The sequence below is a fragment of the Callospermophilus lateralis genome, chromosome 1 (genome assembly GCF_048772815.1).
Source record: "Callospermophilus lateralis isolate mCalLat2 chromosome 1, mCalLat2.hap1, whole genome shotgun sequence".
NCBI lineage: Eukaryota > Metazoa > Chordata > Mammalia > Rodentia > Sciuridae > Callospermophilus > Callospermophilus lateralis.
Genome location: NC_135305.1, coordinates 55,206,129 through 55,220,543, shown reverse-complemented (window position 1 = coordinate 55,220,543; position 14,415 = coordinate 55,206,129). Strand labels below are relative to the sequence as shown.

The 14,415-nt window shown below is 45.9% G+C and overlaps 1 protein-coding gene across 1 annotated transcript in view; it reads left to right on the top strand.

Moving 5' to 3' along the window:
• Cdhr3 (cadherin related family member 3) overlaps window positions 1-8,010 on the top strand; it is a 62,548-nt gene extending 54,538 nt beyond the window's left edge. Inside the window, 6 exon segments of the mRNA XM_076853605.2 lie at window positions 203-384; window positions 3,242-3,255; window positions 4,451-4,482; window positions 6,218-6,266; window positions 7,755-7,970; window positions 7,973-8,010. Coding sequence (XP_076709720.2) covers window positions 203-384; window positions 3,242-3,255; window positions 4,451-4,482; window positions 6,218-6,266; window positions 7,755-7,970; window positions 7,973-8,010 — 531 coding nt within the window.
• Window positions 8,011-14,415: the final 6,405 nt, after the last annotated feature.

Sequence of the window (14,415 nt, the reverse complement as noted above, 5' to 3'; positions counted from 1 at the left end):
TTCTCCAATTTTTCTGGATTTGGGTCTAATGTGTGCTTTCAAAGACTATAAATAAGGCAATGGGTGGAAGCAGCAAGAACAGGGCAGATAGATGTCGGTGTAAGAGCAGGAACAGAGTGGAATGAACACACACACAGGGAGAGTGCTTAATGTCAAAGACGCAACCGCCCTCTGCTCACACTTGGGCTCTCTCTTGTTCAAGCCCAGGATCACTTACAGGGTCTTCAGGGAAAACGTGTATTCTCCATCTGCATGGTATGTGCCTTTCGTCATCACCACAGGCTCCGTGTTGCTTCTGGGTCTCTTGGTGTCTCTGATCATCCTGTTGGCCAAAGCCATCCACAGATGCTGTCCCTGCAAGACGGAGAAGAACAAGAAACCACTGTAAGTTGCTGTGGGCTGGGATTTCCTCAGGATTTTTCAACAGGACAGGATTCCTGGAGTGACAGAAGGAAAAGGAGATAGGGAGGAAGAATCCCAGCTGCCCTTGGGCCTGGTGTACCCTCTTTGTCATAGGTGGGACCAGGGAACCATTCCCTGGACTTTCTCTGAAAACCTGCTCTGTCCCTGGTGGGATTTCAGTGAAATTGGGCTGTCAGCCTTTTGGTGACCTTGTTCTGCATAAAAGCCTCAGAAAAGCCCTGTTGTGAGTAGTGACAGAACACGCCGTGCTCTTACTTGTAGAACATTAATAGGAGGTGGTGGAATTAAAGGAAACACAAGAGCAGATAAGGGAATTAAATTTTTGGCTCTCATGATGCAGTTGGGCTTGTGCATAACTAAACCATTATCGTTCTTTGCCTCGATCTCAGGGACTGTACAACAGGCCAGTTTTTCTCCTCGCTGTTCTCTCCTGTGGACACATAGGCCTCTTATTGTGACAACCTGTGGAGTGTCCTTTCCTGGTTAAAGTGAGGTAGTGGTGTGAGCAGAACATTGAATTGTCACAGATTTCTCTCAGAGCCACTTTTCTTGTGTCTCAGTAACTCTTACCGTTTGAGCATGGTGATTCTGAGTTGGGACTTTGAAATTAGACGAGGCCTGAGTTCAAACTTTGACATTACCATCTTTTGGTATGTAGCTTTGGGCAAGTGATAACCAATTAAATAAGCAAATTCAAAAAAGCACTTTGCACCGTTCCCTGGTGTGTAACAAATGGTTAAAACATCATAGCCATTATTTTAAAAATTTTATTGCATTATTTTTCATAGCTAAGACCTAGTGAGTTTAGGATTCTAGATTTCAAGTTTGGCTTTGCACGCACGTATCTTAGAATATTGAAACCACTGAGTCTCAGGATTCTCAATTGCTAAAAAGGAGAGGTAATAAGATTGATCTGCCTTTTAAAGGTCTTTTTTAAAAAATATTTTTAGTTGTAGATGGATACAATATCTTTATTTATTTATTTATTTATTTGAGTGCTGGGAATCAAACCCAGTGCCTCACACATGCTAGGCAAGCGCTCTACCACTGAGTCACAACCCCAGCCCTCTTAAAGATATTTTAAGGTTAACTAGTAACTTTCAAATAATTTAAAACCTATGGATGAAAGATTATATACAAGTAAAAGGCATTAGCATATAGATGTGCATTGCATTTTGCCATATTTATTTGGGAAGTTGCTATTGGCAACCTTGACTTCAAGGTAAGAAATCCTTGAGTATTTGCTGAAATTAAAAAAGACATTTTTGTTTGGACTGTACTCACAAGTTGACTTAAAAAATTATCCTAAGGCTGGTATAGTGGAACATGTTTGTAATCCCAGAAGCTGAGAGAGAAGGATCATGTTTGAGGCCAACCTTAGCAACTTAGTGAAAACCTGTCTCAGAAGAAAAAAATAAAAAGACTGGGGATGTAGCTTAGTGGTAAAGCTCTCCTGGTCAAATCCCCAGTACCAAAAAGAAAAAAAGATTCTAAAAGAGTGACACTTAAGCTTGTAAGGATGGTGTTATCCTGTGGTGGGATTTGGGTAGAAGTTCTTGAAGGAAGTAATCCAATAGACAGTGCAACTCCCATAGAATAGATGGTTAAATGTTAAATATGCACCTTGAACCTGGTAGTTTTAACTTACAATCTTAAATACCGTTTCCAGCATGGTTGAATTAAGAAAGACTAGCTAGATATTCATACCCAGACCTGGCATCTTTAGAAGTTAGTTGTACCATATGACTACCAGCATTTGTCAAACAGCAAAGGATCAAAATTAGAATCACAGAAGTATAGAATCCGAGTATATTAGTCGGGGTTCTTTAGAGGAACAGAATCAACAGGAAGTAAGATTATAAAAAGGGGATTTATTAGATTGGCTTATGAGATCAGAAGCTGGCCATCTGCAGGCTGGGGAGCTGGAGGAACCAGTAGCTGCACAGTCCAAGAGGCTGAAGCATCAGGACAAGAGGGATCAGTGATGCTACCCCAGTAGACCAAAAGGCTTCTGGAAACTCCCTGGAGAATCACTGGCAGAGTCTGCTTTGGAGGAGTCAAGAAGTGAGAGTCTGATATCCTCAGGCAATAGCAGTAGCCTTCAAGAACCCATTCAAGAAGAATTGAGCCTGCATCTGCCCTTGCTTCCTTGTTCTTCCAACTTTTATTCTATCCAAGCCACCATACTCTTATTGGATGGTGCTGCTCATGCTTAGGGAGGGTCTCCGCTTCAGTTTGCTATCCCAGATGGCAATCATTCCTAGACACACACTCATTGACACACCCAGCAGCCTCTTAATCATCAGCATATTTTAATCCAATCAGGTTGACAATTCAAATTAACCATTACACCATTAAGGTTATCAGGAGAGGGGTCTTGGAGTCCAGATCTAGTTCTTTCTTCATGTTACAGGAAACGAAATTTAACTGCCATCTGTGAGCCAACCCCCCGGCTCAGCTAGTTCTGTGGGAGAAAAAGGGAGAGAGAATTGCCTGGCCATCTGACCTGGTTGATTACGCCCTTGACGGGTGTCCTCAGTGGAGTCGTCATATTTCCTGAATTCTATAAGGCAATAGTAGTCAAAATTTTCAAACTCCCCAAACCTCCCAAGGCCAAAGCCATTGGTGACAAAGCCACTTTGTTCGGAGCAGGGGCAGTTGCCAGGTCTTCTTTTTGGCCCCCATCCATGACCCCTTTTGCAAATCAGCCCTGGAACCCCAAGCAACACAGTTGCCCAAAGGACCCTATGTTATCTTGTGTTCACCTGTGTGGACCACTTTCAGGTTAATTAATACCCATTCTTTTTCTTTCCCATAGGGCAAAGAAAGGAGGTATGTACAGTGCTTATTCCCTTTGGGTTTTTTTTTTTTTCCTTGCATGCTTTGTTGTACTACATAAAAAAGGACCCAACAGAGCCAGTTGGCACAATTGTATGTTGGTGAGTTTTTAGCAGCATCATCGTTGTTAGAATGAAGCACAGGGCAGATGTTGCTGGAGCACAGGAAGGACTGGGTACATGGTGCCTTTGGTCTACTGGGATAACTCCCGTGGGCCCTGCCTGCTCCCACCCAGGGTCATCTCCAATCAGTTTCTGCACCTGGGCTTGTTCCCCACTGAGTGGGACAGGAATAAAGAATCCTCCACGTGTTAAACACAGTATCTACACAGTACAGCACATGGAGGAGCGTGATCCCTCCTGAGGATAGCTAATGCTCTGTCTTGGACACCTGCCTCTTTTGAAAGAACAAGTGAGATTTTATTCTCAGGCTGCAATGGATCTGATCATTTGCAGAAATTATTTAGGCCAGACTAGTTAGAAAGAGGGATCGAGGGCAGCCAGATTAGCCGGGAGCTGAACAATTTCAGGAAAGTTTGTAAATTGAGCCAGGTCTGTTTGAAAGCTCTAGGCTTGAGGAAGTGTCTCGTCCTGCCCCTGGCCAACAAGTTGTTGCCTGAAGGTGACCCCAGGCTAATGGGAGAGACCAGATATAAAATTGAAAAGTGTGTTAAAAAAATGTTTGCCTTAGTCACTCCATCCATAGCATGTGTCTGATGTACATAAAGCATGTACATCAGGGTTAAAAATTTGATCATAATGATTATTGATCATATTAAATGAGATGACCTGTGAAATTTCACAAACTGTTTCCAATCCCAGTTATTTTTGAAGAAGGCATAGATGAAATGAAAAGGAAAAAAAAAATCCCCACATAAGAGCGAGTGTATCAACTCAATCTTTCTTTCTGATCTCTAAGTCTATTTGAAAGCTAATTTTGTAGGTCCCCCCAAAAACAATAAGTTGGAAAAATAGTTTAAAAATTTAAGTGTGTGTGTGTGTGTGTGTGTGTGTGTATTGAAAATACATGTGCATATTTTTCTGAGAAGATGGAAAGCTATCAATGTCTACGGTCAGAAAAATTCTTTGCCTTATCTGTAAGACTGGTTTCAAAGCCTGTTTAGGGTATATCTCATTGTGGGGGTAGAATTTTAAGGAAACTTAACTGCTGCCTGTTCTCTTTCCTGCAGGCATGAAGAAGGCAAACAGAGAGGTTGTGGTGGTGAGTGTGGTCAGCCACAGGCACTTGACTTGGGTGCTGGTTGGTGGTCCTGTGGGGGTGTTTGTCATTCAGGGAGGTAGGTACCTGGCCACTGGAACAGCTTGCTGTGTGTCAGAGTTCCTGATAGAATTCCTTCCCTCCACTGAGCATGTCTGCTGATGCATTTACAGAAGCACTGACTTTCATAAATATCGAGTCGTGGTGTTTACAGTCTCCACCAGCTTTCCATCAGAGTGTGTTGCAGGAGTGGAGGTTAAAGACCCCAACTGGCACTTCAGTTTCCAGTGGAATTTAATTTTTCTTTGCTGTTTCCACAACCTTGCAGAAAAGTGATAGAGAAAGAGCACTGCTATCTATGGTCCAGGCCTATCGCTTAGCCACATGGCCTTGGGGACCCCTCAGCTGCTTGGAGCTTTAGATTCCTCAGTAGTGAAATGGGAGCAAGGTCACCTGCCCTGAGATAACAGGTGGGGAAATATGGTGAAAATTGTTGGGTGTCACACAAATGCGGAGTTTATAGGGTAGCTGGAGAGTTACCCTGCCACCTCACCCTGTCTCTCACGGAGACTGCTGTCTTCACTGGGAAGTGATGGAACTTGAAGGCGATTCTCCCTTCTCTTCCCCCATGATGAGACTTCGTTATGAGCCCAAACTCTGTATTTGGTGAATGAGCACGGTGAGGTGGTTGATGGGGTACTCTGGGATTTTTGCTTCAGGCCCATCACCTTAGAGCTTGGACCTTCTTGTTGGTCTACAAATGGGGAGAAGAAGCAGACTTCGGTCTTTGTGGTCTTATTGCCTAAGGCAGGTACCCTTGGGTATGCCTCTCAGAGATGGTCTTAGAACTAGGTAATGCTAAATTAATCTATTAAATATATAGATCCTCGTGACTACAAAAAGTGGGGCTGCTTACCTGATCCAGTGGACGAAACCCATGTAAATCCCTATATCCTCTCTTCAGAGTTGGGGGGCTGTGGGGAAGGAGAGGTGATTATGTACAAACGTGATGAAAATACAAAGACCAGGGGTCCTCTAAGCTCTAAATGCCGTCCTCATTAGCATACTAAAGACCCTGTCTATGGCACCTTTACAGGGTATCTTGTGAAGGAAGGGGGTGCCATGGGGTCAGGGACAGGTGCATTTTGGACACAAGTCAGGTCCTTGAGGATGGCACAGAGTACAGATCATGGACCAGGGCTTAGGGAAGGCCTGAATGAGACTGTGCATTGGCCTATTTGAGGGGGCAGCAGGAAAAGGCAGGAGTGCCAGGCTAGTGTGCCAGGGCCAGAGATGGGAGCTCCTGGGGGCTCCTCCGTGCCCACTTTGCAAATCTGCCTTATAATGATCTCACCAAGGTGACACGCTGTGTGGTGTTTCTACTCTTCCTTTGATGCAACTCAGGTGTCACTTACTCAGGATGCTCTTTTAACCACCAAGTCTGGATTAAATGTCCCCCTCACTCCCACCTGTGTCCCATAGCATCCCACATATCTCCTCCCATGGTCTTTTGACTGCACAGGAGCCCCTGTTCATCAGTGGCAAGTGGGCAGCAACCACACATGTCTTGTTCACCCCAGTGTCCCTAACACCTAGCACAGTGCCTATCACATAGATAAATGCCAAGAAGAAGCTTTGAGTAAGGAACCCGGCTGCAGGGCTGTGAGGATGAGTGGGCTTGCCTGGGGGCAGGGGAAGCCTAGGGTTGTGCTTGAAGCTGTCTCTTTCTGCTCTGTAGGAAACTGTCCAGATGAACACAGTCTTTGACGGAGAAGCTGTAGACCCAGGTAATTGACTGGCAAGGCCACCCATAAGAATGCTTTCCCTATCCCAGGCTGGTCTATGACCTTGAACTGTTTCCTGCTCTTCACTCAGTGAATCCATCCAATCACGTTGCCTGTAGTGCAGCGCTGACACTTCTAGGCTAAAATACAACAGGAGATCCACTCTGCGCACAGCGGGCGTGCAGGCTGGCAGCGCCATCCCCTGTGGGTTTCCCCTGAAGGGCTCCCGCTCAAGGACACGCCTTTCTTGCCTCCCTGCTGAATTCACAGTTTAGGGAAATGGTGAATTCAAGAACCCACTGTTCTCTCTTTTCTTTCCCCCCTGCTCATTGGAACTCTCTCCCCTCCCCTCATCTTCCTGAAAGCTCCTAGTACCATCCTATTAGCAGTGGAAGAAATGGCAAGTTTGGCTTCTTCTTTTCCCCTAGATCAGGGCCAAGTATTTCTTCTTGGTTGGCAAGATGAACATAAGGTAAAGCTGGCCTGCAGACTCTCGTCACCCCCACGAAATCAGCTCCCAATTTAGCTCCTTTACACACATCCCTCCACTTACAAAGGCTCAATTATAGACGTGAATAAAGGGAAGGAAACCGAATCCAGGAAGCAAGTGTGCTGGCTCCCTGCCACCCTCACATGCAGACCGCTGTGGTCCTCCTCGCAAGGAGGATGGCTCCTCTCCAGTGAGAAGCTGCTGCTGTTGGAATTAAATTTCCCTCTATTATTAGGTACTTGTTACCATAATGTGCCCACATTAACATAAGTGCTGGTGGGTTCTGAGCAGAGAGGCCACTCCTGCTATACAGAAATGGCAGGAGCCGGGGCTTGACTTAAACCCTATTTCCAGTGCAAAAGCCGGAGGCCTATTGCAATTTTTTGGGGGTTGGAAAGATTTAAAAAGGAGAAGAAATCTGCCAATTAACTTCATGTGAACAAACACATCTGTTAGTGTCTGTGGGCTCTGACACAATCAAAATGGCTCCCTTGCCTCGTCTCCAATGGAGCCACCTATGTGTGTCTGAGTCCTCGAATCTCTACTCACCTAACATAAACAAAAAAAAATCAGCGTCTTGCCCTCCTTACTTGGTGAGTTCCTTTTTATAGCAGGCATCCAGGGGTCTTTTCAAACAAACCAAATAAATCAGAACATAATGGGTAACCCCATTAGAAACCGAACCTCATTTATCTGATGCCCGCAGGAGTTCAAGACTTCCTTGAAATTACACTTGACATGGCTTTGAGGCTCTTCTGAACCTTTCTATCCACGAGGTGTGGCACATGCCCCCCGTGTGGTTTGAGTTGCGTGGTTTGGGGCAGGGGCAGGCTGGTGAAGACGGTCTGGGCTGCTCACCAACCTGCTTTCTCTGTCTGTGCTTCACGTGGTGCTTGCATGTCTCATTGTTTCTTGGCCATCAGAACCATGTGGGGGAGAGGTGGGGCAAGACAGAAGTATTTGAATTCCTTGGTTTATATGATTGTATTTCTCTCCTCTAGTGACTGGGGAGATCTATCAATTCAACTCAAAAACTGGAGCCAGGAAGTGGAAAGATCCATTAAAACAAATGCCAAAATGGACAGAGCCCAGCCTTCAGGGAGCTGTAGCTGCAGCAGGGTGGGAGCCTGCAAGGAGCATAAGCAAGGAAGGAGACTGGCCCAGTGGCAAAGCCCCTGCCCAGGACAGCGGCCCGAGTTCCAGAAGCAAAGACGTCAAGCTGGACACCCGAAGAACAGAAGCCCAGCCCTCACATGAAGGACATTCTTCAAATCCCAAGTAGGAAAGTAAACGGTGGGTAGTTCCCAGGACCACCTAGCAGGAGGGGGGGCCCTGACCCTCAGGGGGGTTGCCTCACCCTAATTTCTACAGGGGCAGGGGTGGGCAAGGCTCAGGTGTGGAAATATGGGCCTAGCCCAGATATGGACATATGGGGCTTAGGGATTCAGATATCTAGGGTCCCAAATGGGAAGATTGACAAAAGTTAAAAGATAGGGTTTGCTCACATAATTGCCTTTTGTTGAAGTGGCACAGGAAAATTTCTTTCAGGGCTCCGAACTACATGTGCTTCTGATCAGCTGAGACTGCTCATTTAAAAAAAAAAATGTTTTGTTGTTTTTTTTAGTTGTAGATGGACACAATACTTTTATTTTGTTTATTTATTTTTATGTGGTGTTGAGGATTGAACCTAGTGCGCCAGTCGTGCTAGGCAAGCACTCTAATACTGAGCCACAATCCCGGCCTGAGACTGCTAGTGTTTGAATTCAGAACTGGCTGTGCTTCTTCTTTGCATTGACCAATAGAAAGCTCTATTCAGTTCACCCCAGGAAGTGCAGAGGACTTCCTGACACAAATATCAAGGACTACCCTCCATCTGGTTTCACCTAATAGTCCCATCTTCACATATAGATGTAGTTCAACACTATACGCTTTTGTAAGTCACCTCAATTTTTTTTTTTTTAATTCAAAAACAGAGCAAAGAAAAAAAAAAAGGTGAGCAAATAATGAGTTGTTCACTGGGAAGAAGAAAACACAATAGATGCCTCCTATTTTTTATTGACATGTCATATTTGACAGAGGGGCTTTGAGAATCCCCAGTACCTTAAAAAAAGGGGGGTTCAACTTGATCCTATGTAGACTTATCCTAGAGAGACAACTACCATTGTGATCTTTATTATCATAGTTTTGCCATTTTGAATTTCATATCAACAGGGTCTCACAGGATGTATACTTTCCTTTCTGATATCTGTGGCTCAGCCTCACGTCTGTGGGGTGAGCCCAAGGCACTGGGTAGCAGTCACCCATCATTGTGTCTGATGCCTTTGTATGCTTATGCCACACTATGTTTGGGTGAGTGCTTCAGCATCCAATAGCTTTTTTTTTTCTTAGCTATTGTGAATTAGCACTATGAACTTTATAGTACACGTATTTTGGTGAACACAAATGCTCATTGCTTCTGAACATATATACCTGGAAGCAGGATTGCTGGAGCAATTGCTGAATACTACTAAAGAGTTCCAAGGTGGTGTATCCTGTTTACACTCCAGCAGCAAGGATTGAGACTTCCAATTGCTCTGCATCCTTGTCAACATTTGGGATTGACAGGTGTTTTAATTTTGCCATTCTGGTTAAAATGACTCTTGAGCCAGGCACAGTGGTGCATGCCTATAATCCAGCAACTTGGGAGACTGAGGCAGGAGGATCACAAATTCAAGGCCACCCTTAACAACTTAGTGAAAACTTGTCTCAAAATATAACATAAAAAGGGCTGGAGAAGACAAGTGTGGTGATGCAAACCAGTAATCCCAGAGGCTTGGGAGGCTGAGGCAGGAGGATCACAGGTACAAAGTCAGCATCAGCAACCCAGCAATGCCCTAAGCAATTTAGCAAGACCCTATCTCAAAATAAAAAACAAAAAGGGCCTGAAAATGAAATGAAATCACTCTTTTCAAAGCTGAACACCAACCTTATAACCACCTGCCCTGCTTCTTCCCATTTTCTGTGACTGAAGGGCACCATGGCACTCTGAGTGGGCCCACACCACAGGCTGTTGGTCTGAGCACTGAGCTGAGAGTAAATGCATTGTGATGGAACAGAAAATGGAAACTCTCCAGCACAGACCTAAGCAGAGACCCGGCCAGCCTCACTTTACCTCTCTGTCTGGCTCCCCAGCTGCTGGCGCCCACGTCCAACCACTATAAGACCCAGTGAAAGTCCATCAGAGCAGCACCTCCTTCCGGCTGGGGCATGAGATGAGAACTCACAGGCCCACAGTGGCCTGAGGGAGGCACAGGACAGCCAGCAAGTGAAGACCTTGGAGAGTGCTGCTGCTTGTTGACAGTGTGCCTGGGCCACAGCGTGACTTAAGAAAGAGAAACATTTGTCAAATGCCCTGCTCTGGCCTAGACCAGGCATGGTTTGTTAATAAGGGTGGGTTGTCAGGGAAGTCCCTTGAATGGGGTTTAAGTTTTGCAAAAGAAGGCTGAGCTGTTCATTCATGGAGGTTAAAGTGGGTGAAGTGGCTGATTACCCATTTAAGACCTTGCAAGTCGGTGGGGACCCTACCTCAGAAGCACTGTTTCCAAGCAAGTAAAATGAGGCTCCGAGAAGGCTGAAGGGGCCTTGATAACTGTTTATAAGCCCATTAAGGAAGATGAGAAGGAGGGAGGGGGGACAGCTGTACTTCCTTCTTCAGCAGTGACAGCACCAGAGGGAATTGTGCTGAACACTCAAAAGGAGAGATTGAAGTCAGGCTCTGGGAGGGACTTCCCGAAGACTAGGCTAGGCATGAAGAGCTCAGCATTTTTCCTAGTGACCGGCAGGAAGAGCTGCTTGTCTTCCAGGCCCCAAGCTGAGCCCAGAGGATCCAGAAAAAAGTAAGAGCGGCCCCAGGAGGCTTGGAGGAGAGAGAATCCTCCTCCCCTTTTTCTTGCACATATTTGGCTAACTGACAGAAGGGAAATCCAGAAGTCTGAAGTCCAGGGCGGACCATTGGTTTCTAATGTTTATCAGATTTGACTAAAAAAAAAAGTTACCTGAATGAAATGAAGGCGGCAATCAGTGTTTGCTTCCATTTCTCTCTCAAGGCCTTCAACACACACAAATCAGCTGAAGCCTGTGTTTACTTTTCCCATCCTGATTCATTTTAAATTTCAGTGGAGATCTTCAGGGAGCAGAGAACTAGGGATTCATTATTGTTAAGGGGCTGAACACTGGCTGAGGTTGGAGATGCTTTGTGCCCTGTAGAAGGCGGAGTCCGCGCCTCAGCAGGCCTGTGTGGAAAACACATGGGATTCACCAACAAGAGATGGCGCTTCTGCTCCTCAGAGTCCTCTTTCATGTCTGTGGCTCGATTGTTTGCCTTTTTATTTAATGTGTGTATCGTTGGCTGAGAAAATTAAATGACAAAATGAGTGAACATTGAAAGTGATCACTATTGCAATATGGTATTTCTCACTCAAAACTTAGTGTGTTGAGGGGGTTGGTGGCTGCCTTCCATTCACCCAGTGACACTTAAGGAGCAGCTGCATGTGCCTGTTGTGGTTACATTAGCTAACGTGATAGCCCCAGATCCCTGCCCTTGAAGAGCTTATATTCTGTCTGCCACAGCTGAGTGTAGGTTACTAAAGAGCTAGCCCAACAGATTCCATTTCCAGTTCCATTTCTTTCTTGGTTCCTTGAGTTTTTATCTGAAAGATAAATTAACCCCAGCCTGGAATCAAACAACAGTAACAGAACTTAGTGGAGAGCCCTTGTCTGAAAGTTGTTGAGATGCCCAAGAGGGGGTCATTTCCGGGTGATAGAGCCAGAGTACTGCTCCTCCACCTCTAGATGGCAGTCCAGAGCCAGGTGTGACTTCTGTGTGGAAGGTGAGGTCAGTGAGATATTTAATCTAAAAACTAGGGAAAAGGTCAAATATCAGGAGACTCAGATCACTGAGACCCTCCTGTGTTTCACCTGATTCAAGGGCAAGATGGGACTCCGGTTCCAAGGGAGTAATCCAACTGAGAAGATAACCAGCTCATGGAAGAGGCAAACAAGAGCCACCTCAGTGGTGTATGACTCTAGTCCCAGCTACTCAGGAGGCTGAGGCAGGAGGATTGCTTGGGTCAGGAGTTCAAGACCTAGAAAATACAGTTAAGACCCTATGTCAAAACAAAAACCAATGAACAAACCAAAAATCAAACCAAAACAAAACAAAACACCCCAAACAAACAAACCAACAAAACCCCCATCAACTACCACATAGACACTTTTTGAGATGTAAATGAGAACTGGAGGAAGTGGAACAGTCTCAATGCAATGAAGACCTGGAAACTGAAGGGGTCTTAAAAGTGGAGATGAAATCAAAGTGGCATTATGAGCCTGGACTAAAGCATTCGGAATCCTATCTTCAGTTCATTTTCAGCCAGTATTTGTCTCACGTAGCCTGGACTGGCCTCCAGGGTATGTAGAAAGCGCTCAACAAACATTTGTAGAATTGGATTGAATCAAGCAGGCTTGTAGGTAGTTTTCTACCCAAGTGAAATAGAGTCACATCTTTTCTAATTAGATATAGATCAACATTATCACCCTCAACAACAAATAGTGAGGGCCCACCCCACCCCCACATGTTCTAGGCTCTGGGGATATGGCCCTAAATACAACAATGTTCTTCTTGTTTCTATTCTAGGGAGGAATGAGAGACTGAATATCCAACTGGACAATGGCTGGGCCACCTATAAAAACAGAACTCCAACTCACAGCCGCAGCAACCTGCCCAGGAAAGTACCTGGCTTGTCTATAACCAACAACCCAGAAATCCAGGCAGCTGAGATTCAGACTTGCAAGAAGCTAGATCTCTAGGTTGTCAGGAAGGCCCAGCTCTAATAACAGTCCAGGAAGCCCAACAATGACCCCTGTAACAATGGAGCCCAGACAACCAGGACTCGATTAGTAATTGAAAGCTTCCCTAGGTTTTGTTCCTATTTCCAACTTAGAACCAACCAGAGAGAACCAAAGGTACGCCAATCACCTAGACTGCCGCCTCTAGTTCGTCCACCTATAGCTTTCCCAGGTCAACAGCTTGGAGTCAGCATATACCTGAAACCTTCTCATTTTCCCAATGTAAAGTTTCACGTCTCCCTGCCTGCCTTTGGGTCTCCACCAAAACACCATGCAAGCTGACTCCCTCGCTCTAGCGACTTGGAATAAACAGCCTTTGCTTTTCTCTTGTGGTTGGTCTTTGTTTATTTCTACTGGGATGACAGAGAAACATCCATCCATGGTGTTAGTTGAGGGAAATATCATTAAAAAAATAAACAGGGTGAGGGTTATAGAGATCAGGATGGTCACTTAAATAGGTTGTCAAGGAAGGCCCAGTGCGAGGGGAGAATCCAGCCGTGGGAGTGTGGGAAGGAGCCATGCAGATGCCTGGGTAGAGACTTCAAGGCAGAGAGTGAAAGGACAAGGGCAAACTGAGGAACAGCAGGAGAAACTCCAACCAGCTGAGAACCGGGGAGAGGGCTTCAGAGAAGGATGTGCGGGGAGACAGGTACGAGTCTGTGTGTGGGGTGTTGAGGGATGTAGTCTTCAGGGTGTCTGTGGTGAAGGGTTTACCCACAACCTGGGGCCTTGTGGCCCATTGTCAGGACTTTAGCTTTCACCCCAAGTGTGACTGGGAGCCATTGAAGGCTTTCGAGCAGAGGAGTGACAGAACTTACACTCTGAAAGCATCTCTCTGATTGCTAACGTGGGACTAGACTTAAGGAAGACAAGGGACAAGTTTGGAAGGAGAGAGAGACCTATGAGGTAGCTAGCTAATCCAAAGAGGAGGGGGTGCCGTCTTGAGCCAGGCCCAAAAGGTGGAGGCAGTTGAAACCTTGGGGCCTGTATTATCAGCTTTTTTGCTGCTGTGACTGAAGGATCTGACCAGATCAATCACAGAGGAGGAAAAGTTTATTTGAGGGCTCGCGGTTTCAGAGGTCTCAATCCATGGACAGCAGGCTCCATTCCCCAGGGCTCCAGGTGAGGCAGGAACAACATGGCAGAAGAGTGTGACAGAGGGAAGTGGCTTACGTGTTGATCAGGAAGCAGAGAGGCTCCGCTGGCCTGATACAAACATATACCCAAAGCCACACCCCAATTCCCACCTCCTCCAGCCACACCCTACCATTTTGGTTACCACTCAGTTAATCCCTATCAGGGGATTAAATCACCCATTGGGTTAAGACTCTCACAACCCAGTCATTTCTCCTCGGAACCTTCTTGCATTGCCTCACAGGTGAGCTTTTGGGAGACACCTCACATCCAAATCATACAGGGCCCCTCTTTGAAGCAAGGTCTCAGATATGGAAGAAGTTCCAAGTTCTCTTGGGCCCTGTTTCTGTGCAGATACAGGCTCCCTGGCAGGGTTAATCACTCCCTCAGGGAAAGCTACCAGATACTGTTATTTTAGATAACAGATTGAGCTCTCCCTGAGTATGGCTGCCCTGTGTCTAGTCTGAGATACCTATTACTACTGGAAGGTGCGTTGGCAGAGAACAGAACCCCCAAGTGTTTCTGCCACACTGAACTTCCTGCCAATATCCCAAACAACAATCCTAGAAACCAGAGGGAGTAGGCCTGGACAGGATTTTCCTGGTGTGGGTTCTGTGCCCTTCTGTGAAAAAGGCTACAGGCACC